This window comes from Strigops habroptila, chromosome 6, assembly GCF_004027225.2.
Source record: "Strigops habroptila isolate Jane chromosome 6, bStrHab1.2.pri, whole genome shotgun sequence".
NCBI lineage: Eukaryota > Metazoa > Chordata > Aves > Psittaciformes > Psittacidae > Strigops > Strigops habroptila.
Window position 1 is genome coordinate 74,469,642 of NC_044282.2, and position 21,195 is coordinate 74,490,836.

The following is a 21,195-nucleotide window of genomic DNA, read 5'->3' on the forward strand; positions in this document are numbered from 1 at the left end:
GTGATTTCCTGTGAAGCAGTAGGACCCTTATAGCAGTGGAGAGGCTGCAAAACTGGGTTAGAGAGGAGTTAGAGAGTTCTTTTATCCAACTAAAGGTATCTGCAAACGGAGAGGAGTGGGGGCTCATGCCTAGCATGTCACACGATACAGGAGCAGCACCCAAATATCACCCTATGGATGCTCAAATTGCAGCGTTTAAAACTAAATATAGTTTCAGTATTTGCAGCAAATAGGAAGAAACGAGGTTTTTCAAAGATTTCTTGCATGATCTAGGAGCATAAAAGCCACCAATTCTTTTTTTTGCACTATGGTTTTGACACCCTCCCTTCAGTGTTGTAGATACTAGCAGCTCAATTTAGGTTTACAGTTTACAGCAATTTTTAGGTCAAGCTCACAATTTGGTTCATAAGCTCCTTTTTGCTGCTAAACTTGCTTCAAGTAAGGTGCACAGAGACACTAATAGACACTTATAGTGGTTAGAAGCAAAGCCAAAGAAACCAAATAAAATGTTAAATTCAGGGATTATAGCCCATACGAAAGGAATTTTACAATGGCTTGATTTTTTTGTTTGATTTTTGCAGACATTAAAGTTGTCTTGCTTAGAGCTTCATTGGTTTGACAGGGAGAACAGCAGCTCTGTAACATGACAAGACCCAGCAGAGTAACAGGTCAGCAGAGTGCACGGGTAGGTTGGGCCTCCATGTGACAAGGACTTTAGATTGGTGCTATTGGAGCAGGAGGGTCACCTCCTTCAGCTGGCTGCTCTATCTCTCACCCCATATATTGCTGGAGTCACGTGGGGAACCACAGCCAGAATCTGATCTGGCTGCTGCTTTGTTTTGATTCTACTTTTTGGGGGCAGCAGTTGTCAGCAGCAGACAGAAAACCAGGCAGGGGAAAGCAGTGGGACTGAGGGTGGTGGAGCGCTGGGGCTTGCTCCTCCCACAGCAGTATTGGATTGTGATAAAGGAGAATTGGAGGGAAATAAGATAAGACCTGTGGGTGGAGATAAGAACAGTTTAATAATTGAAATAAAATATAGTAATAATTGTAATGAAAAGGGAGATGAAAAGAGAGAGGACTAAAACATAAGACAGATGAGCGATGTACAACACAGTTGTTCACCATCCACTGAGTGATGCCCAGCTTGACCTGAGCAGTGATCCACAGCTCCCAGCCAACTTCCCCAGTTTCTATACTGGGCATGACGTGCTGTTGGATGAAATACTCCTTTGGCTAATTCAGGTCAGCTGTCCTGTCTCTGCTCCCTCCCAGCTTCTTGTGCCCCTCCTCACTGGCAGAGCATGAGACTGAGAAGTCCATGATCAGGGTAAGCAACAGCTAAACCATCAGTGCGTATCAGCAGCATTCTCATCCTAAATCCAAGTAGCACTGTGCCAGCTATGAGGAGGAAAACTAACGCTATCCCAGCCAAAACCAGGACAATATGAAAATGGCAGCTTGAGGTTTCTGACCAGGTTCTCATCTTTCCAGCGCCTGCTGCTCAGTACATTTTCCCTAAGGAAATCATTAGGAAAGGACTCCAGCTTCTGAAACACTGTGAAATTGCACCATAGCCCCAGTGGCATTTTCACATTGTACCTACAAAGGGATTATGCAGACTTTGCCCTACAGAGGCTACTGAGTATTTAATGCTGGTGCATTACCACATTTTCATTCTGCAAGCAATAACAGATTATTTAATTTTCTCATACAGTCATTCAGAATAAGAGTATGTTCCGAATTGTGATGTGCTACTTTACGGTTAACTTTGGTGATGTTTAGGGTTAGATGGGATTACTAACCCTGTGGTGTAGCAGTAATTTACTGTAACGTATGTCAAGTTCTGCAGCTAACACATTATTGCTGTTCAGAAGCAGTTTTGATGCAGAAGAGGAATTTGTGCTTGTGAAAATCTGGTCAGCTGTGGAAGCAGAAATGATGAAGCGTGAGTTTTACTGTGTGTCTCCCCATGAAGTGTAAAACCAGACGAGATGCCCCTGCCCAGTTCTGTATTTGGCAATGGAGAAGGATGTTTGCCAGAGCTCATGAGTGCAGTGGGGTAATCGACCAGATGCAGCAGCACCTCAAGGCAAACAAATGTGCAGGGGGTGCATTAAACCATTACCTATGACCTGGGCAAGAGTGTAGTTTAAACAGTGATGCTAGAAATGGCACAATATTGTGTGCTGTCATGAGGGTTGATTAAGGAAGAAGTTAAGCTTGGTTTACAAATGAAGCGTTTTGCCTTGGAGTGCAGCAGATTTAGTCTGGATTGAAATTGCAGTGAGATTATTCCCTCTGGATGGCTCAGTCTGTCATCCCATAATCAACACTATACACTCGAATGGGAATGTCTTTGGTCAAAAGGAAACAAAATGAACTGTTAATAGGTTTTGAGCAGTGCCTTTGCCTCTACCAGACTTACAAAGATATAATGGCTTAGAGATCTGTTAGTATCTTGTCATTTGTCCGAACAGGGAATTGGACTCAATCTCAGTGAGTGACTTCCACGAAAGGCACAAAAATAGAATGAAATGAAGCAGAAACTGCCGTGGTTCTGGTGCAGAACACAGCAGAGTAGTCAAAGAGATTAATTCTGACATTGCTTAAGGGCAGAGTTGTTCTTAAACTTCAGCAATTACATTGGAGGTAATCCTAATAACAGTAATCCCAATCATCTGAAGTCCAGTGCAGAACCAGTGCTAAAATAACCCATTCCTAGTTGTCATTTCAGCTCTGGTGTGACAGTGAGATGGCAAATTCCATTCTTGATGAGTCTCAGCAGTCAAGTGAATCGTGTTTTACTGTTTCATGTGGATGCAAAAGGTTTCTTGTTCTAATTTCTTACCTTCTTTAAATTCTAGTTGTTGACCTCCTTTACTGGCGAGACATTAAGAAGACAGGAGTGGTGTTTGGTGCCAGCTTGTTCCTGCTGCTCTCATTAACAGTGTTCAGCATCGTGAGCGTGACAGCTTACATTGCCTTGGCCCTGCTTTCGGTGACGATCAGCTTTAGGATATACAAGGGAGTTATCCAGGCAATCCAGAAGTCTGATGAAGGCCACCCGTTCAGGTGAGAGTCTTCCTTCCATTAACAAAAAGCGTGCTGTTTTGGGGAGCAGTATTGGTGCTGTTAGGAGCAGGGGGATGACATGCTGTAATATGTTGCATAATAACGTATATTATGTGTACTGGAAAATGCTCAGCCTATGACTTTTCCTCTTTCAGTTTTCCTCAGCAGGCATACGCAGTGGTAAAGAAAAAGAACTGTGTGCTTGGTACCCAGGATTTCCTTGGGAATGCTGGAGTAGCTTAAGTTACATAAAAAAAACCCCTAAATACTTCAATCTAATGGACTAATATATGCTTTGTAGAATGGTAGAGTCTTCAGAACGTGAACCAGTGGCAGATGACTAAATTTAAAAGAATTCCCAGGAGATGCAGCACTTCCAATACAATATATTTAGCAAAAATCAGAATAAATGCAGCAGGGGATACTTCTATCTTTTTGGCACTTTGCTTTTGAGAGTGCTGTTAAGGTTTGTGGTTTGTGTGCAGCAGCGTAGCTGTGTTCTCCACACACTGGGCTGCCTTGTCACCAGCAGAATCCAGCTTCATTGCAGCCTGCCCAGATCAGAAATCCAGAAGCTTGGATTCCGGATTCTATGGCTTCAGGAGTTGAATCATAGGATTAACTGAGGTCCTTGAAGAGGACCTCAGCTCTTTGCTTTAAGCGATGAGCTAAGTCCTTGGGGCACCTCAAGTGTGCACATCCCTGCAGTGTAGGAATATGGTACCCATGGTATTCCTTCTTTCCTCTGTGGAGTACAGCAGTGCCTGATACTGCAAAGCTGCATCTTAAGAGAAACAAAAACTTAACTAATGTGTTTAACTACTAAGAGTGCCTGTTTCCATACCAGCCCTGCCCCACACTGCTCAGACTCGCTTCTCTCCTTTCATTAATCAATGAAGTGGTTCCATCTCGCCTCCCTTTCCACCTTGCTGAAACTCCTGCTTGCATTCCTAGTTACAGCTCTTACTGATTTTGTGCTATTTCCAATTGTTCTATTCCTCTCATCTTCAGTAAGGCAAAGGGAAATGTTTTTGAGGGTTTTTTGGGTTTACCTCCATTCCTCCCTGACTCTGTGTGGTGGCTCATTTACCCGGTGGAAGCCAATCTGTGCCTAAACCAGCTGTGGAACAAAACTCCGGGGGGGGGAAAGGAGTATTTGCTTTCAAGCTTAGATCTGGTACAAAATTACATTTGAACAATAGGCAACAGCACTGAGTATAGCAGTATGAAATTCTATCTGTTGTAAACTTAAGGTTTGGTTTAGCCCACCAAAGCCTTGCATGGCCCAATTTACTCACCCACATGAGGGTGAATGATTCCCATCTGAAATCCTGTTTGCTCTGGCTACCCAATGGTGCTCTTGGGTACCCAAACAGCATTTCCAGGTTTCCCAGTTCTTTCTTAGCAAGAACAAGCAAGACTGTTCTACCTGCGCTCTTGCTGCGGTTTGTTTCTAAAACCACTGATACTCATAAGAAGCTCCCACACATTCTTGTCCCACATACCTGGTTGCTTTTTATCTGTATAGCTTCACCTATAAGGATGTTCTTACTTGAATTTAGACAGTGAAGAGCACATCCATGAGATGGATTTAATTTGTGGTTCAGGTACTGAATATCTTGCTGATGAGCTGAGAAGGGTGTGCAGAGTGGAGCCAAGCATGGATAGCAGAACGCAGCCTTGAAGTGGTTGCCTGCTGTAGTTACTGTTTGAAGTGTTTCATTTGTTTTGGGCTCGCCACAAGCCATGCTTGGCTTTGCCTTAAGTGACAGACATAGGAGCCTCAATGTGCCTTTTTCATCTTTTCAGCCCAAATCAGAATCCCCCCTAAACAAAAGCTCAGTAACTCAGTAACTAGGAGTGCCCTGTTACAGATGTTCTGCATTGCTCCTTCTTCCTCCAACAGGCAAATTAGATAAATTAATCTCCGTTTGAAGAATCTAAATTGCCGTAGCCACTGCTACTACAGATAAAAGCCTCAGAATGGTGGAAAGAACACTTCCCCAGATAGGAGCCTGTATCTTTCTCCTAAAAGAACTGCTGTCACTAACTGTAAGAACTGTTTTTAGCATTCCTTATACAGTGAAGTTTTTCCCATTATAGGATTAAAAAGAACACATGTTGACGTTATATATATAACATATGTTGATACTGTTTGGCAGCACTCCTACAGTGAAGTTTCATAAGCTCTTCTTTCTTGCAGGGCTTACTTGGAGTCTGATGTAGCTGTGTCTGAAGAGCTTGTTCAGAAGTACAGTAACGTTGTGCTTGGTCACATTAATGGCACAGTCAAAGAGCTGAGACGTCTCTTCCTAGTCGATGACTTAGTTGATTCCCTGAAGGTAAGTTTGCTCCAGTGTAGATGCAGCAGCCTGGTGTAAATAGGTCCCTTGCTGACCTGGGTTAGCAAAGCCCACTAGTCCTCAGGAGCGTGGAGGAACAACAGCAGCTTTGGCGCTGTGTAAGTAAATAAGGAGTTTTTGTTTGGGTGTTGGAAGTAATGAGCCTTTTTGTTTGTCAAGAAGTAGAGTTTCTGTTAGCCACACTGAGCTGAGCATCAAGTGCTGCCTGCAGTAACAGTGGATAACTTTAGCTCCACTTCATTTTGCCAGTATAATAATAACGAATGGAAAACTGACATAAGCCCTGGCTGCATGTAGCTTGGTCTGACACCTCTCTGGTGCTGAACAGCAGAAATCTGCTGCTTTTAGTCCTGCAAATCACTGAAACGGGGTTTGCACGTTACTCTACCTAAAGTGTGCAGTGCTGCCCAACAGATACCTTGAATAGCTCCAAGTAGCACTTAATTTATTAAAGGTGGCAGAGCAAAATTGACACTGCATAATAAGAATGATAGAATTGGCTGCAAACCCTTCAGTTCTGCTCTGTGAGGATTATATTCCCTCCTTTCAAGCTAATAGTGTTTCTTTGTTTTCAAACAGTTGTTTCCTTCACCAAGTACATACAATGTGTTGTCCGTTTCTTTCTCAGTTTGCTTAATCTTCTTGGAAAAAAGTAAATCCCTTACTCAGTGCTTTGTAAAGTCCTTTGAGTTGCTGTGGGGTTGGGGGAAGGGGGAGGAAAAAGGAAGGTTGTAAAGTCTTTGTTAGATTTGTGCCATAGAAATCGGAGGCGGATCTCAGGATCTTACCCCGACTTTCTGATCCGGTTTCTTATCGTGCTCCAACTTAAACAGCATTTGTGCAGTGAGTCCTTTCCCTCTGGAGACAGGGGAGGTGATGGGGCTGTGGGGTTGTTACCTGGGCTCTGCCGCTCGTGATAAAGACTCATTTCCTCCAAAGGGAAGAGGAGATGGGATAGTAGCCCTGGGTTTTGATGTGTTTTGGTGGCTAAATAAACCCTCTCACCACTGCCCATCAATCTGGGCTGTATGAAGCTGTGTTTCACCTTCATGCTTAAGGGACTGAGTACTTGGGATTCATCTCTGCAGCATCTCAAGGCCACAGCCTTGGCCAAAAGAATTACTGTTACACAGCTAGAAATGCAGTTGATAAACTTGGTGTGTGAGGGAGGGAAGGAACATACTCTTTGTCTATTGTGGGGGTTTTTATGGGCATTGAGTTTCAATGTTCAAAGAAAAGTTACTTTGCTGAAGTCATGTTTGGATCTGACTAAACACCAGCACAGAAAAACTCGCAGCCACAAGGTTACTTTTATTTCTTTAATAATTAAGCCCTTTGTGATACATTCCTTCATCTGAGTTATAAGAGTTGTTTAGAGATCCCAATCCCTTGCAGGGAAGGAAAAGGAAACGATGGACAGCCAACTGCAGTTTCAGTTGACACTGTTTAGAAAATCAGGCCTTGCAGAGGGATTATGTAGGAAACAGAATTAATTCCAGTCAGAATGCCTTCAAGGCACTCCGATCACTTCTAAAACGCTATGGGCTATAGGAAAGACATGTTTATTCAGCTCAACTAATTCATTTCCCCCCTCTTACAACATTTAAAACGTTTGATGTAGGTTAATGAGTCTAATTTATGGTAGTTGGGAGCGAACCCTTATCTGAACCAGTGAATGTCAGGGCAGTTCACAAGCACAAGTTACTGATTTGAAGAGTTTGTGCTGGAGGAGATGATGGAGATGCTGGGGTCTAAGGGAATACAGCAGCCTTGGTTTAACACAAAATAGAAATATCTTGGCTCGTGTAGTTTAAACATCTTCACTGTAGGAAACAGCATGTTTGTGTATAATTAGAGAGCTTTAATGTAGAAAATGTCTGCAGGTCAGGTTATTGTGTGTAATAGTCCTGGCTGTAAAATCCGTCTTGTTAAGAATTTTCTTTCTTTATTAAACAATGCTTCAGTCATGGAGGTCTTAAAACGGACTATAAATATTTATGCAGCACTAGAAGCTCCTTGCAGCTCGGGAGGAGCAATTCCAGAGGAGCCCTTGCCAGGGAGCTGGGGAGAAGCTGCAGTTTGTCCTGCTCCACAGCGATGTGCTGCCGCAGCCGGACTGGCCCTGGGCACGGTGGCTTTTGCCTCTGCTCAGCCGATGCTTCGAGAAGCAGAGCTCCTTGCTGCAACTGGTTTATAGTAAAGAAACTGCTGTATGGACAGTTCTGGATTTGCCATTAAATTGTGGTGTGCTTTGGGAACAGGGGAGTTGTGAATCATCGGAATGAGGGAAACAAAACCTTGATGCAGGCCCATCAGGTACACTGGGGTTGTACTGGTGTGCAGATCATCCTAATGCTCAGGCTGAGCTTGGGCCTGGTGCTTTCCCTTGGTTCTGAGCCTATGGGAAGAGCAGCATTATCTTTGTAGGTCAATCCTGGGTTGCCTTCTGCTTTCTTTTTCATCTCGGAGCTTTAAGTGCTTAGATGTGTCCCAGGTAAGCCTTTCTGCATTTGAAAGGCTGAGTTGCCTCCTTTCTAAGGAGAACAAAAAACAGACATCAGTATGTAAAGGTGGGATTGAGATCAGCTCCACTTAATCCTAGAGCAGTGTTTTAACTGACACAAGTGTGTGCAGAGAGGAGGAGGAGTTGTGGGAGGAGAGTCTGAGGTTTTGGCTGCACTTCATTTGCTTTGATAGCCCCAGTTTTCCAATTAGGTGTCTTGTACTGACATGGTAGAGGAAGGTGGTCTCGTTGGGCTCGGTGGTTCCCACTTCCACCCAGTATGAATAAGTGAAGGGATTACAAACTGCACGTGCAGCCATTAGGCCCTGATGCTGCTCAGGGCAGACTTTCGGAGGAGCAAAGCCTGTGTCAGCCAAACATTAACTCCTGGATTTTGATCTTTCTTGGGCCATAAATTCAGTGCTTACTGAATAGGATTGGATAGTGCTGATAATGGCTGGACTTTGGGACTGATTCATGCTGTTAACCTCTGCTTGCATGAATTTGCATTTTCTGACTTGGTCATAGTCTTCAGCAGCGTCACTTCAGAGCTCGCCTCATGGGTGGTGTTCACGAGAGGTGATCGAATCACAGAATCACTGAGATTGGAAAAGCCCTTTAAGCTCATCCAGTCCAACCGTTCCCCAGCACTGCCAAGGCCACCACTAACCCATGGCACTGAGGCCTCGGCTACACGGGGTGTGAACACTTGCAGGGACGGTGACTCCAGCCCTGCCCTGGGCAGCCTGTTCCAATGCCTGAGCACCCTCTGGGGAAGGAATTGTTCCTCAGCTCCATCTAAACCTGCCCTGGGGCAGCTTGAGGCCGTTTCCTCTTGTCCCATCCCTTGTTCCTTGGGAGCAGAGACCAGCCCCCTCCTGGCTCCATCCTCCTGTCAGGCAGTTGGAGAGAGCGAGAAGGTCCCCCCTGAGCCTTCTCTTCTCTGGACTAATAGATGGCTGGCTGTCAGGATGTGTGTGCTTGAAGCTGGCGCGTTCAGTTTTACTGAACACAAAGCCTGCAGGAAAATCATCCTGAATGATCACAGGCTTGGAGGCCTTTCTGCTGTATTAGAAGTTGCTGACGTCCTTCCCTTCACTGGGCAGGGGATGTGCCGTGTGTCCAGACTTGCTGTGTAAGAACAGCGTTAGCTCTGTTGAAGTCTCTTGTGCAGAGGCTGGCAGCAGCGCTCGCCCTGGCATCGCAGAGCAGAACTGGGCCAAGGTTTGAATGAATCATGAGGGAGGCTGGAGCAATGAGCTGTATTTTGCTTGATAACCCTGCCAGAATGCTTCAGTCGATGGCAACATCAGCCCTGCCTGAGGGGTAACTGTGCTGCGGGTGCTGCCTGCGTCACACCGAGGAGGAGCTGAGAGATAACAAATGCATCGTTCGCAGTAAATCCTCCTGGAGTTTGAATGGGTTCAGCTGCTTTGAATGGAGCTCTTGAAGTAACTTCAGTTTGTTACAGGGGTCACACAGTTAAACTTGTGTTGATTGTCATGCCCTTATCTTGCTGGTGGCAGTTGATTTTGTTTGGTTTGGATATTTTACATCTTAGGATAAGCTAAAATTGGATGTTTGGATACATAACTTGAGTGTGACTCAGCTGCAGGGTAGATCCTTGCCCACTCCTACAGGCCTTCAACATGCAGCTTTTTTCTTTCCAGTGCTTTGTACCCATCTTCTCCTCACATTCATCTCCTGCTTATCAGAGCGCTTCACCTTTTGGTCAGTAGAATCATAGAATCAAACAACAGTTTGGGTTAGAAGGGAGCTTAAAGCTTGTCCAGTTCCAATCCCCTGCCATGGGCAGGGACACCTTCCACTGGCTGTTCAGTGTCTTGCACACAAAACAAGCCAACGTGCTGAGGTGATGGAAGGGCCAGGGGTGTCTCTGCACAAGCAAAGTGTGATTCTGTGTTTAGGCAGAACCAGGCGCTGGTAAATCCGGTGTTTGTGACATCCAGGCCCTGGCTTCTGCTCAGCTCCTCATGGGCTCTGCAACACTAGAAGAATTGGGCTGCTTTTCCCTGGGGAGGAACCCTCCACAGAAATAGCGCTGGCTGCCTCCCCCGGTATAGGTCAGAGGCGTGCTCGGGACACACTCCACCTGGCTGGAGCACGGGGGCCCCAAAGCCCCCTTCTTTGTGCAGAGCGAGCGGAGGAGCTGTGCGAGTGCTCTCAGTGGGTGCTGGGGTAGGAACAGCGGCTGGGTGTGAGCTGGGCTGGGGATGCAGCCAGCAGTTGCAGCAGTGATGAGGGGGTTTGGGTGTCTGTGAACAGAAGGGACATCTTTGCTTCTGAATTTGCCTCCGACTTGGACCCAGCTTCCATTGCCTGGCACTGTTGAGTCCTCGATGAATGTTTTAGTATCCAAAGCTCCCGTTTTTTAAAGCAAAAAGTCAATCAACCCAACCTTGCCATGTACCTCCAGAGGTTTGCCTCCAAAGGTGACAGAAACCTGCCTACCCTGGTCAGTGTTCACTGGGACCTTTGCTGAGCCAAAGTGTGACTGTGATCCGTGGGTGCCAAGCCCACATGCGCTTGGATGCTGTTGGGCTGCCACCCCAAAAGCTGACAGGCTTCTGGCTCTGCCACACACCAGCCCCCAAACCTCACTTCCCTTCCTGTTCCATCTCTTTGGAGGGTGGGAGGTAGGAGCTGCATTTGCCCATCGCTGTTTAACACGGATTTGGAAGTGCTGGATAACGCAGAGGGCATAGAGCAGCCATCGGGTACTCACAGCTTGTGGTCACCACTGACTTGGGCTGAATTCAGCCCATGACCCAGACCACGTATCCTGTTACTGAGCCCTTCAGCCGTCTTGTCACTCCTCTCTAATTACATGAGACATCCAAGGGTGAAGGAGACTTGGGGTGTTTTAGTTTGAGATGTGTGGTTAAAGCTCTAAGCAGTGTGTTGTGGCGAGGCCGTGAGCTGACACGCTGTTTCTCTTTTCAGTTTGCAGTGTTGATGTGGGTGTTCACTTATGTTGGTGCCTTGTTTAATGGTCTGACATTGCTGATTCTGGGTAAGTGTTTGAAACCCTGTTCAATACATAACCAGGGGAAGCACTGAGGTCTGCTGGATTCCGTGGGGCTGTTCCTGGGTTCTGGAGCACGTAGCAGGGTGCGATAGCTCTGTGTCCTTTCTCTGGGACGTTGATAACACTGGAACAGATCATTTTGAACTGCGTTGTTGGAAAACCAGCAATCTCAAGGAATTCAGACACTGTATCATTTGAAAGCACGTTCTGTTGTGCTTGTCCCTGTCAGGGTTAGCCTGGGGCTCTGGAGGAGGTACCGGCCGGCTCTGCCCCTCTCCCACAGTCGGCAGTTTCGTTTCTTGTGTCCCAGAGCAGAGCTTCGTGTGTTGGAACCCAACTGGCCCTGGCAGAAGCTGAGGCATCCCCTTTGAAGAACATGCATAACCCACAGTGACCAGACTTAGGGTACTGTGAATGAGACCTGGAGACCAGCCTGGCTTCCCCTTTATAGGGGTTATTGAAATTAGCAGCCAACCATCTTCGTACGTGGCTCAGTTATTTCTTGTACCTTTTGGAAAGCAAAGTCAAGGTGTGGAAGCCAGGGTTTGTGTTACCTGAACACCCTCCCTTCTGTCAATATTTATACCTTTGCTGTGCTCTTTTCCAGCTTTGATCTCGCTCTTCAGTGTTCCTGTTATTTATGAGAGACATCAGGTGAGTGTTTAATGTGATTCATTAAATGCTTCGCAAAATTGGCTCTGTTGAAGCAACGCCACAAGTGAATAAAACCAAAACTCATTTCAATCTGCTAAAATCTTTAAAGCCTTTAAAAGGCAGATAGGCCTTTGGCCAGGAGGCAGTGCCAGGGAGGTCAGGTTCACTTTGGAGCCCGGGCTGCGTGTGCTTTCCCTCCTCCTTTTTGGTGGCAGCACGGGAAAGCTTCCCCAGCAAACAGTTACCACAAAGGCCTGATTAACCTGGAGGCCTCCTCTGCCCTGATCCAGCTTTGGGCAGGACTAAAGCAGCGGCACGATGTGTTAATCCTGATGGAAGCACATTTCTGCAGAACCCTCTTTGGAGCTGGTATGCAGGATTCATGAAGCCCTGTGGAATCTGTACCTGTGGCAAAACCAGGAGGTGGGAGACGCTCGGCTCCGTCCGGCGCTTCTCCTGGGGCGAGACAAGTGTAAAAGGAAGAGACAAGAAGGAGCCAAAGTAAAACATGTTCAGCTCAGTTCCAGCCGGGCTGGAGCAGGGGCTGTCTGCAGCAGGTCACAGCGCAGGAGGGGGCAGCCAGCCCTGGCTTAGCAGTTCCTTCTCCTCTTTCACAAACAAGGCTGCTCGGGGGGGGGGGACCTGGGGCTTGGGGAGGGAGCAGAAAGGCTCAGAGCAGATGGTGGAGCCTCGTGGGCTCCTGCGAGCTCCTAGGAGAGAGAACAGAGTGCTCTGCAGGGAGAGGAGACCCTGTGGCCCTGGGAAGGATGAGGGACAAGTTGTGTGGCTTAACCCGGGCTCCACAATCCTCTTGAGGGGCTGAAGGCTGCTCTCCGAGGGCGTAAGCTGGTTACCAGGCCCGGCCCACCTAAGCTGCTTCCCTTCTCCGTGCTGTCCGGAGGCACCGAGGGCCCGGGCTGGTTGTGCACCCTTGGGCTGAGGTGGGGAACCGCTAGTGACTGCTCTAGAAGCCAGGGATGGATTTATGTGGGCACTTGCCGGCTGTTCCCAGGGCAGACACTAGCACGTGCTGTGGCTGAAGCCACGGGCACTGTGGCATCAAACTGGGACATGGCCATGTGTTGTGTGGTGGGGCTCTGCAGCAAAGTAACTGTCAGAGCTGCCTGTAACATCTGTCATCTTCGATTTCAGGCCCAAATTGACCATTATTTGGGACTCGTGAACAAGAATGTCAAAGATGCCATGGCTAAGTGAGTAAAATTTCACTTTATAAATAGCATTTAGAGTTCTTGGTACCTGTGGTCCTCCTGTAAATAACAAATGCATTATGTGCGCTAGTCCTGGGAGGAAAAAGTCCTTTGTTTAAATTTGGAATGGTTACAAAATCAGCTCGTTTCTTGCTGATGCTGCTAAGTTAATCCTGTATTATTTCTACTAGAAATCTGTGTATTTCAACCCATCAGTGAAACCCGGGGCCCTCAGCAGTTGCAGCTGAGGAGGGAATGGAGAAGAATTGAGCCATCTCATTGGGTTTTGTGTTGCTGTGATCATTATCTTGGCATGTTGCTGGTTTAAGACTGTGTGTTTTACACCTCCTGCTTTTTGTTCGTTACTCAAATTCTGTTCTGTTCCCTCTTGCAGGATCCAAGCAAAGATCCCTGGGTTGAAGCGCAAAACTGAGTAAAAAGCCTGAAGCAATTTATCGATAGGAAGTTCATCTTTTAAGGGGGAAAAAAATTACTCATTTGGATTTACACGGGGAGGGTCAGGGAATAGCAAACCCCTTGACATTGCAGTGCAATTTCACAGATCTTTATTTTTTAGCAACGCAGTGTTTGAGGAAAAAAAAAATAATAACTGTTTTGACTGCCATGTGTTTCATCATCCTAAGTATCGTAAGCTGCTATGTATGGATCTAAACTAATCATCTTCCTCTATCCTGTGTGCAGCAGCACTGGCTAACCCAAGAGTTGAAAGCTGTACATTTTGCTTCGTCAGCGGTAGTCCCTGTGGCGTTCCCGGGTAGTGCGGGTGGAGCGGAGGCACTGCAGTGTGTGCACGGTGTATGGTCTGTGTAGGTTGATGCCCATTTTCTAAACTGAGATGTTTTAGAAGAATTATACCATTTTAGCAAGTTTTGAATACAAATCTTGCCTTTTTGGTATGAGTATAGCTGTATTGTGATTTTATTGTTTTATCAATTGCCAATATATATATAAATATATATATATGTGTTTCACAAAGCTTAGATCTTTCAGCTGCTCCACAGTGCTTTGTACTTCAGAGAATTGACTGGTGGCTGGACTAGCTCTGCAGCACACAAGCTTGAAACCCAAACTGTCTGTGTAAACACTAGCCTCTGTTTAAAACAAACAGCGAGAGGGGGATGAAGGAAGGAACCTCCACATACACCTAAAGAAAAAGACAAGCATACACTTTGTGGCACAAACGTACAGTAGTTGATTCTGAGCAAATAATTCTACATCTCTCAAACTCTGATAATCTGTGGACCGAGTATCTAATGCTGCAGATGTTGTTGGGAAACGTAAAACCTTGTTATGCAAGAAATAAGTGAGAATTTCTACACTTGCAGTTTAAGCTGTATTGAACTAAGTCTGTGGAATGCATTGTGAAATGTAAAAAAAACCCAACAAAAAGGCAAAAAAAAAAAAAACCCCCAACCAACCCAAACCCCAAGTATCAATAAAGCTTCTAGACAGAAACTGTTGGCATTTTGCTTTCTTGAGGCAAGTTGAATCTATTTGTGTTTATTTTGTTGAAGCTCATCGTGATTAAATATCCATTGTACATGGTGGTGGCAATAGTCTGTCAGACGTAGGGCGATGTGAGTCGGTGGCTTTTCTCAGTACCTGTTCTTCCCGTCCGTGCAGTGTGAAGCAGTTTGGTCAGTTCCAGAGCTGTCATTCCCGATGGCTCACGTGGCTCTTGTCACCCACACTCTTGCCTGTGGCTCCGGTTGTTGCTGCCACTCGGGTGTTGTGAGTTGGGTGTTGAAAATGGTGAAGGAGACATTTTAGACCCTGCTAAGCCAAGTGAAGGTCCTTGGTTTGCTTTAGAGACAATTAGTGTGTGATGCCGTGGTCTGCTTGGGAGGACACTGGAAAGCAAAAGTCCCGGTGATCTTTCCAGATCAACTTGTTGAATCTGAGTTAAGAGCTGGATGCTGAAAACTTGTATCCAAATTTATTTGGGACACAGATTTGTAATTAATGGCATCCTGACCACTGGAAAATAAATCCATGCACTAGGACTTTAGTTTACAGTATCATACATGGTGACTTCTGAACATTTTGTACATAAAGCCAGACCATAGAAACATACAAATTTAAGTGTTTTCCTGACAGACACTATTGCTTTAAGCTACTTTTCACATCACCATTGATTAATTCATTCTGGTTTTATCTGGGATACAATCCATGTGGAAGGAAGGCAGAGAAGGTGCTCGCTGACATCACCACCTGCCAGGATTCCATCATCTCAGCAAGGAGGTGTTGCTAGAACAAGGACTGCATAGGGCCGTGTTGTGTATCTGACAAACTGATCTTCTGTGTAGTGATATAAGGCATTAATTAATAAATTCAATTTTAAAAAAGGTGATTCTTTGAGGTTGCTGAAGCACGTTTGTGTGGTACGTGTACATTGATCCACTCCTTCAACTGGGTGTTGCACCCACCAGCCTCCTCTTTGCACAGTGGGTCTCAGAAGTGGGTGGTCAGGAAGTTCCCCCGGTTCAAAATGGTATTGTCCTGACGTGGGGCTAACGCACTGTATTTAACATTTCTTTTCAAAGACTAAATGTAAGTCTAAATGTTTTAATTTGGCCTTTATTTCTCTGATTAACAAACAGTCTTTTTACAAGAAAGGTGGTTTCAAAATACAGACATTGTTCCATGACCGAAATCTCGGAAATCTTTTGCCATTGCCCACACTTCCTGTTCCTTTCCAACCACTTTCATTGGAAAAAGTTGAACTTAACTTTTTCCAATTCCCCTGTCCCTGGAGTTTTTGGTTTTGACAAAATGGTTGTTAAGAAGCACTGAAGGGCTTTACTTGCCTTTTGTGGACCCCTGCTCGTGGTCTGCTCTGCTCTCCTCTCCTGGATCCCACAGCCTGGTCCCACAGGAGAGGTGATATGGGAACAGGAGTCCAAACTGAGCACAGGGGATGCTTTTCTCAAGGACAGGTAAATGTTCTGGTATGGGAGGGGTTTCTGTTCTACTCACAAGCAGCAGGGAGCCTGGTGGAGGCCACAGGCTGGCCCCATGAGCAGTGCCAGGCGTTCCTTGGGATGCCTGCAGAAATTCCCCCCCAGCGCAGGAGGAATGGGCAGCAGTGGCTCTCAGAGGCTTCCACACCATTAATACAGTGGATGGCCCCTGCCAGCGGAAGCAGTTACCTTTAAAGCACAGTTTCCCATAAACAGGGAGTGTAGGAACACACGGGGAACAGCTTCCTCACTGTTGGTATCTTCAACCAAGCCTCTCCCCCTCTACTCACCATTTGAGTTAAGCTTCGCATTCCGGCTGTAGTCGCGCTACCACCACGCACGTTGTGAACAGCTTACCAAGAGGTGTAATGCCATCAGGAATTTGTCCTTAGAACAGCACAGAGCTGCCTCTGTCGGAAACATTTTGGAATTCACTTGTGAAGGTGTTGAAACCCAAAGCAAGAGAACAGGGACAATGGAAGTAAGTACACAGCTGGAAAAGGTGGTGATGGTTAGCCCTCCTCTGTGTGAAAGTTATAGCACCGTATGTTGAAAGCAAGTGGTGGGAGGCAAGGCTGTAGCCCGTACTACTAGAAAACTATTCAAAGGCACTTCATGGATAGAAAAATTTGCCAAATATATATATTTAAAAATAAGATGGACTTAAAAAAAAATGATACTTTGCTCCTTCACTCACTGACAGCTGAAGTGTGACCCCAGCACGCCCGGTCAAAGCCTGCAGCTTTACTCAGTGCACCAAATGTGAGTTTTAAGCAGGTGTGGTTAAAAACCCACCAACTTTCTTTTGAACAAATCAAGCCATAAATTTTGAAATGATGCAAATTAAAGGGCCTAGCGTTTTCTCCGTGTGCTCCCTTCTCAGACAGGGTTTGGATAACACAGTATTAGGCAAAAGCAGCTTTGTGAGTGAACTGTTCATCACTTTGGCCTACCCGGGTTACAGAAGGATTCCCTTTCAAACTTCTTCCTTCTCAGGGATATTGGTCTTTCAACGGCAAGGTCACATTCAGTAAAGTCTATGAGTAATCTGGAAGTGTCACCGTGCAGCATCGGGTGGAGGTCACAGCAGCCGCAGGGCTCGAGGCATCGTGGCTGTCCAGGCTGGCACAGTCACTTGGCGGTGGCAGTAACAGCAGCAAGGAGAGGCTCCTTTCAAAGGCAGCGCCACACAAACACACTGCAGGGAAAGGAAGTGAGACAGTGGTTATTTACCAGCACAACACACACCAAGAGAGGCTGCGTTGGTTAAATACAGACATGGATCCAACTGTGGGTTTATCAGACAGATGCCAGGTACAGCAACACAGAGCCCTGGAGTGACTCAAATGCACATCCCTTCCTCAGGAGAGTTACAGCACCGTAACCAGCTCCTGCCTGTGTGTTCGGTGAAGGCCTGGAAATGCCATTGCTTTACTCTGTGTAAATCAAGAAATCCTCATCGTAACTACTGGCCTAACAGCCAGTAACAGAGCTTTTCTGACTTTATGTAACTTGTGTCCTGCAGGGTGAGAACTGAGGTAAATGCAGCCTTTGTTCCCATGCAGCTGCTTTGTGACATGACAGAGCTTCCTGCTCCCACTGCACAACCCCTTTCTCAAAGCAAAATACTTCCTCCTTTTCCCCTTCCCCCTTTCTTTTTCTCCCTCCTCACCCCAAAAGTGGAAAATGAAAACATCTATTTGGGAGGGGGGTGGTCCTTTATTTCCAGCATGACTGCACAAAAGAGCATGGATGCTAAGTTGGAAGAACAACCCATCTTGTGCAGTGAGAGAGTTAAATTGACTGCAGGGTGTTGAACCAGTATCTGCTGCAGGCTTCCTGCAGGGAGGGGGGAGCCTGGTGTCAGCAAACATACATCAGTATTTAGGTTTCTGCTTCTGGAAAGCAGCAAAGTCAATCCTGCAGTCTCTGGCTGGCATCTTTCCTGCTGACTAAGCAGTTGGTTATAAATACCTGCTGCTTGAATGCAGCGCTCTGATCCTTGCTCCTGTCAGGATTTGTGCCCTTTCATTTCCTACTTTGTTGCTTTTCAGTGAAAAAATCACTTTTCTTAAAAAAAGCCCTTCTTTGTAGTTCTACTTTGTGCTGGTTAAAAGTCTCTCATGGCTTGTGTTTAACCACATTTAGTTTTTATTCCTCACCTTCCTGCTCCCTGTTTTGCCCGGCAGTTGTGTCCTCTCTGAGCAGTACTGGAAGCTCAAATAAAACATGTGGGGAGTGAGGGTGGAGGGGAATCTGCCTGGAATCACACATGTGTGTGTGTGTGCATTTATTGTCTGTCCTTTTAAAGAGAAAGAAAACCCCAACCAAAACACCCCAACTCAAACTTCAGGCACCTTTTGCGAAGCCTCCTGCTATTTGAAATGTCTTTCTAAATCTGTCCATCCTTGTGTTTGGCCGGAATTCCTGTCCTACCCTTTGCTGGGCAGGAGCTATTCAGTTATTTTTGTGTGACTGACACCCCCAGCAGCTGTCTTTGAGTGGTCTGAATGTTCTTCAGACACATGTGTGGTTCCTGTGCCAGCAGCCGAGGCTCCTTCTGCTACCTCTTGGTGCCCAAAGCCTCAGAGCTGGGTGCTGGCCAGTGCAGTACCAGGTCTGCTCTGCCTCTGCCCACAGGGAGGAGGCAAACCAAGGAGCTACAAGCAGATGCTGCTAAACACAGGAACCCAAATGCAAGATGTTTTACCCAGTAGAGATCACCTTGTGAGTTGTGCCAAGGTGGCAGGATTTGGGTGCAAGTGACCCTAAAATACAGCAATTCCAGGGTTAAAGAAACAAGCTTAAGCTGTCACATATCAGCAGGCTTTGCTGATGGGCTGAAAGGGGTGTTCAGAGCGCTGCTGTGGGTTTGGTGCTGAAGGGTACACAACACATCTTGGATCATCTCCAGAATAAATCAACCTCACCTGCAGTCGTCTCCTCCTGTACTGATCACGTACTTGTCGTCGTGAGAAAAGCGGATGTTGGTGACATGAGCAGAGTGCCCGAAATACCGCTTGTGCTTGGCCTGTGGGGAAGGACACACACACACTGGCTGGTACAGCAGCGTGGCACTAGAGCCACAGAGCTGCCTCGTGTAGATCAAATCCCATCCCAGCAGTACCGGTGTTCTGAGCCCACAGTAACCCCAGAGCTGTGTGTTACTCCCTTCCCGGTTCTGGATGGTGGCTACTCCATCACCTCCAAGCTGCTCACCTGGGGACACCCAGCTCCCATGCTCCTGCAGCCATTCCTGCTTGGAGCTGGCCCGCTGGACCCCACATTTGGATGCCTTAAAATCATACACCAAGGAGTCTGAGCATGGGGAAGATCAAGCTGTTTAGATTGAAGTGAAATATCCACTTACAAATTTTTCTGTGCATGGGAAATCAAACAGTTTCACCAGCCCAAAGTCGTCTCCTGTGACTATATTTAGGCCAGCATGGGTCACACATGCACAGTTGACATCTGCTTTATCTGCATTTCGCGGCCAAATTCCAATGACTTCGTCTCCAAGAATGCTGTTCCAAAAACAAGTTAAAAAAAAGAGCATTAGACCATAATTCTTACTTGCTGCTGCTCTCTTCCACAGCATGGGGAGACAACACAGCCCAGTGATAAATAATTGCCGCCTTTTAGAATAGTCTTTTCCCTCTAAATCATGGCACTGAATGCGATCTCATCATGGAGAACGTCACTAGAATACATCTTCTTTGTGTGACTCACAAAATCACCTCTAAATCTAAACCCTCTCTATCCATAAATCCTGAGGTTTACCTCCTGTGAACCACTCATCATTTTATACAAGTAGATACAGTCTCCTCCTTTCCCCATGGACACATAGGGACCCTCCCACAGGGATTTTTGACAGCAATGTTCTCTTAGCTGTAAGTTACTGAATGAGGGGATGCTTATTTGGATGTAGAGCACTTCCTAAAATACCTGTTCTTCCCTTAGATTAAGCTCCTTTATAATAATTCCTATTTACCTGCACATTTATTGTCAGATGTGTCTGCCCCACTCCCACAGTCTTGTCAAGAGTCCTTAGGAATGAGTAATTTGGGGCAGATCCTTATGCTTGGTAGCAGAGCAGTGGGAGTAGGAGGATTCTCACTTACTTTCTCCTCCAACCACCTCTGTTACCACCCGCTCACATCTCAGATCTGCCTTTGGCCTGTTCCACTTTGCACAGTAAGAGCACAGCCACAGTTTTGTAATCATGTTGGGAAGGCCCCATATAAACCCATGTCAGTGAATGCATTTTAATTATACCCACAACTCCTTAATACAATCAGCTCCTGTTTCCATGCCTCCCATGCTGCTTGTGTTTGTTGGTGTGGGATAAGGTAGTGCCTGCACCAGCATACCAGTGAAAGCAAGGTCTGAAGTGGTGCAGAGCCCTGTGAGGGCAACAAGCCACTGTGGGTGTATGACAGCCCTCAGCATTACTGCAGTAATAACTACAGACTCCAACCAGCTACAAATGTGCATAGAAATCTTAAGTGCTAAGCTAAGTGTGTAGAAAGACAGAGCTCTGAGGAAGGGGAGTGTTTGTGTGCTCTCGTAGGTGTGCCAAGCCCCAGGGACATTTCAAGCCTTTGGTTTACACAATCTGACCTTCGTTCTGCATTAGACCTGCCCCAGCCAGGCAGAACACTGCTCTTTAGTGTTTTACCTTGTCCATGTGGCCCAGGTGATCTTCTCTATCAATGCAGGATCTGTTATCTGCTTCCCTAGTGGCACCTCATGCACTTGACGCTTATAGGCACCCGTTGATACCTGAGAGCAGGGAAGGAAAAAGCTGGTAACTTTGCCATAAAGACAGCATTTTCTATATTTATATGATTTCCAGCAGTAATAGTCTCAACAAGCCTCTTCCATAATTAGCTGTAATTCATTATATGCAGTATGAAGTAATAACAGTGTTGTTACAGGATGATAACTGAACGAGGCGTTCATGCACATGCTGCACAGTTGGTAGATTTCCTTTCAGTGATGTACTCTGGTTTACCTCAACCCAATTTTACTAAATCACAGAAATTTCAGAAGGAAACCTTACATATTAATGCCCATCCTAGGGAAAGGGAGGAGGAGAAGAGCTGTTTCTTTATTGGTATAATCCACAATTTCTTTTTCAGTGTTGCACCCTTTCCCTTGAAATGATACAGTACTTTTCCTTTAGCACACTAATAATCTACTAAGGTGGCCTGGTTTTGGCTGGGATAGTTAATTTTCTTCTCTGCTCATAGCAGCGGGTTAAACCTCGGTATAAATGAACTGAGCTATGTTGTTGCCATGGGCAGAGATGCAGAACCCAGGGCGAAGACCTGAGTATTTAGAAAGAGGACTACAGGACCCT

At 46.2% G+C, this 21,195-nt stretch overlaps 2 protein-coding genes across 10 annotated transcripts in view; one reads left to right on the forward strand and one right to left on the reverse strand.

Annotated features, from left to right (window-relative positions):
• RTN4 (reticulon 4) overlaps positions 1-15,223 on the forward strand; it is a 48,401-nt gene extending 33,178 nt beyond the window's left edge. For all 4 annotated transcript variants that reach the window (XM_030489278.1, XM_030489277.1, XM_030489279.1 and 1 more), the window contains 6 exons: positions 2,868-3,075; positions 5,279-5,417; positions 10,906-10,975; positions 11,598-11,644; positions 12,797-12,855; positions 13,247-15,223. In XM_030489278.1, coding sequence (XP_030345138.1) covers positions 2,868-3,075; positions 5,279-5,417; positions 10,906-10,975; positions 11,598-11,644; positions 12,797-12,855; positions 13,247-13,289 — 566 coding nt within the window. In that variant the 3' untranslated portion in view covers positions 13,290-15,223. The remainder of the gene's footprint in view (positions 1-2,867; positions 3,076-5,278; positions 5,418-10,905; positions 10,976-11,597; positions 11,645-12,796; positions 12,856-13,246) is intronic.
• EML6 (EMAP like 6) overlaps positions 13,806-21,195 on the reverse strand; it is a 118,810-nt gene continuing 111,420 nt past the window's right edge. For all 6 annotated transcript variants that reach the window (XM_030489276.1, XM_030489275.1, XM_030489273.1 and 3 more), the window contains 4 exons: positions 20,512-20,615; positions 19,204-19,357; positions 18,764-18,864; positions 13,806-17,031 (listed from right to left, as the gene is read on the reverse strand). In XM_030489276.1, coding sequence (XP_030345136.1) covers positions 17,007-17,031; positions 18,764-18,864; positions 19,204-19,357; positions 20,512-20,615 — 384 coding nt within the window. In that variant the 3' untranslated portion in view covers positions 13,806-17,006. The remainder of the gene's footprint in view (positions 17,032-18,763; positions 18,865-19,203; positions 19,358-20,511; positions 20,616-21,195) is intronic.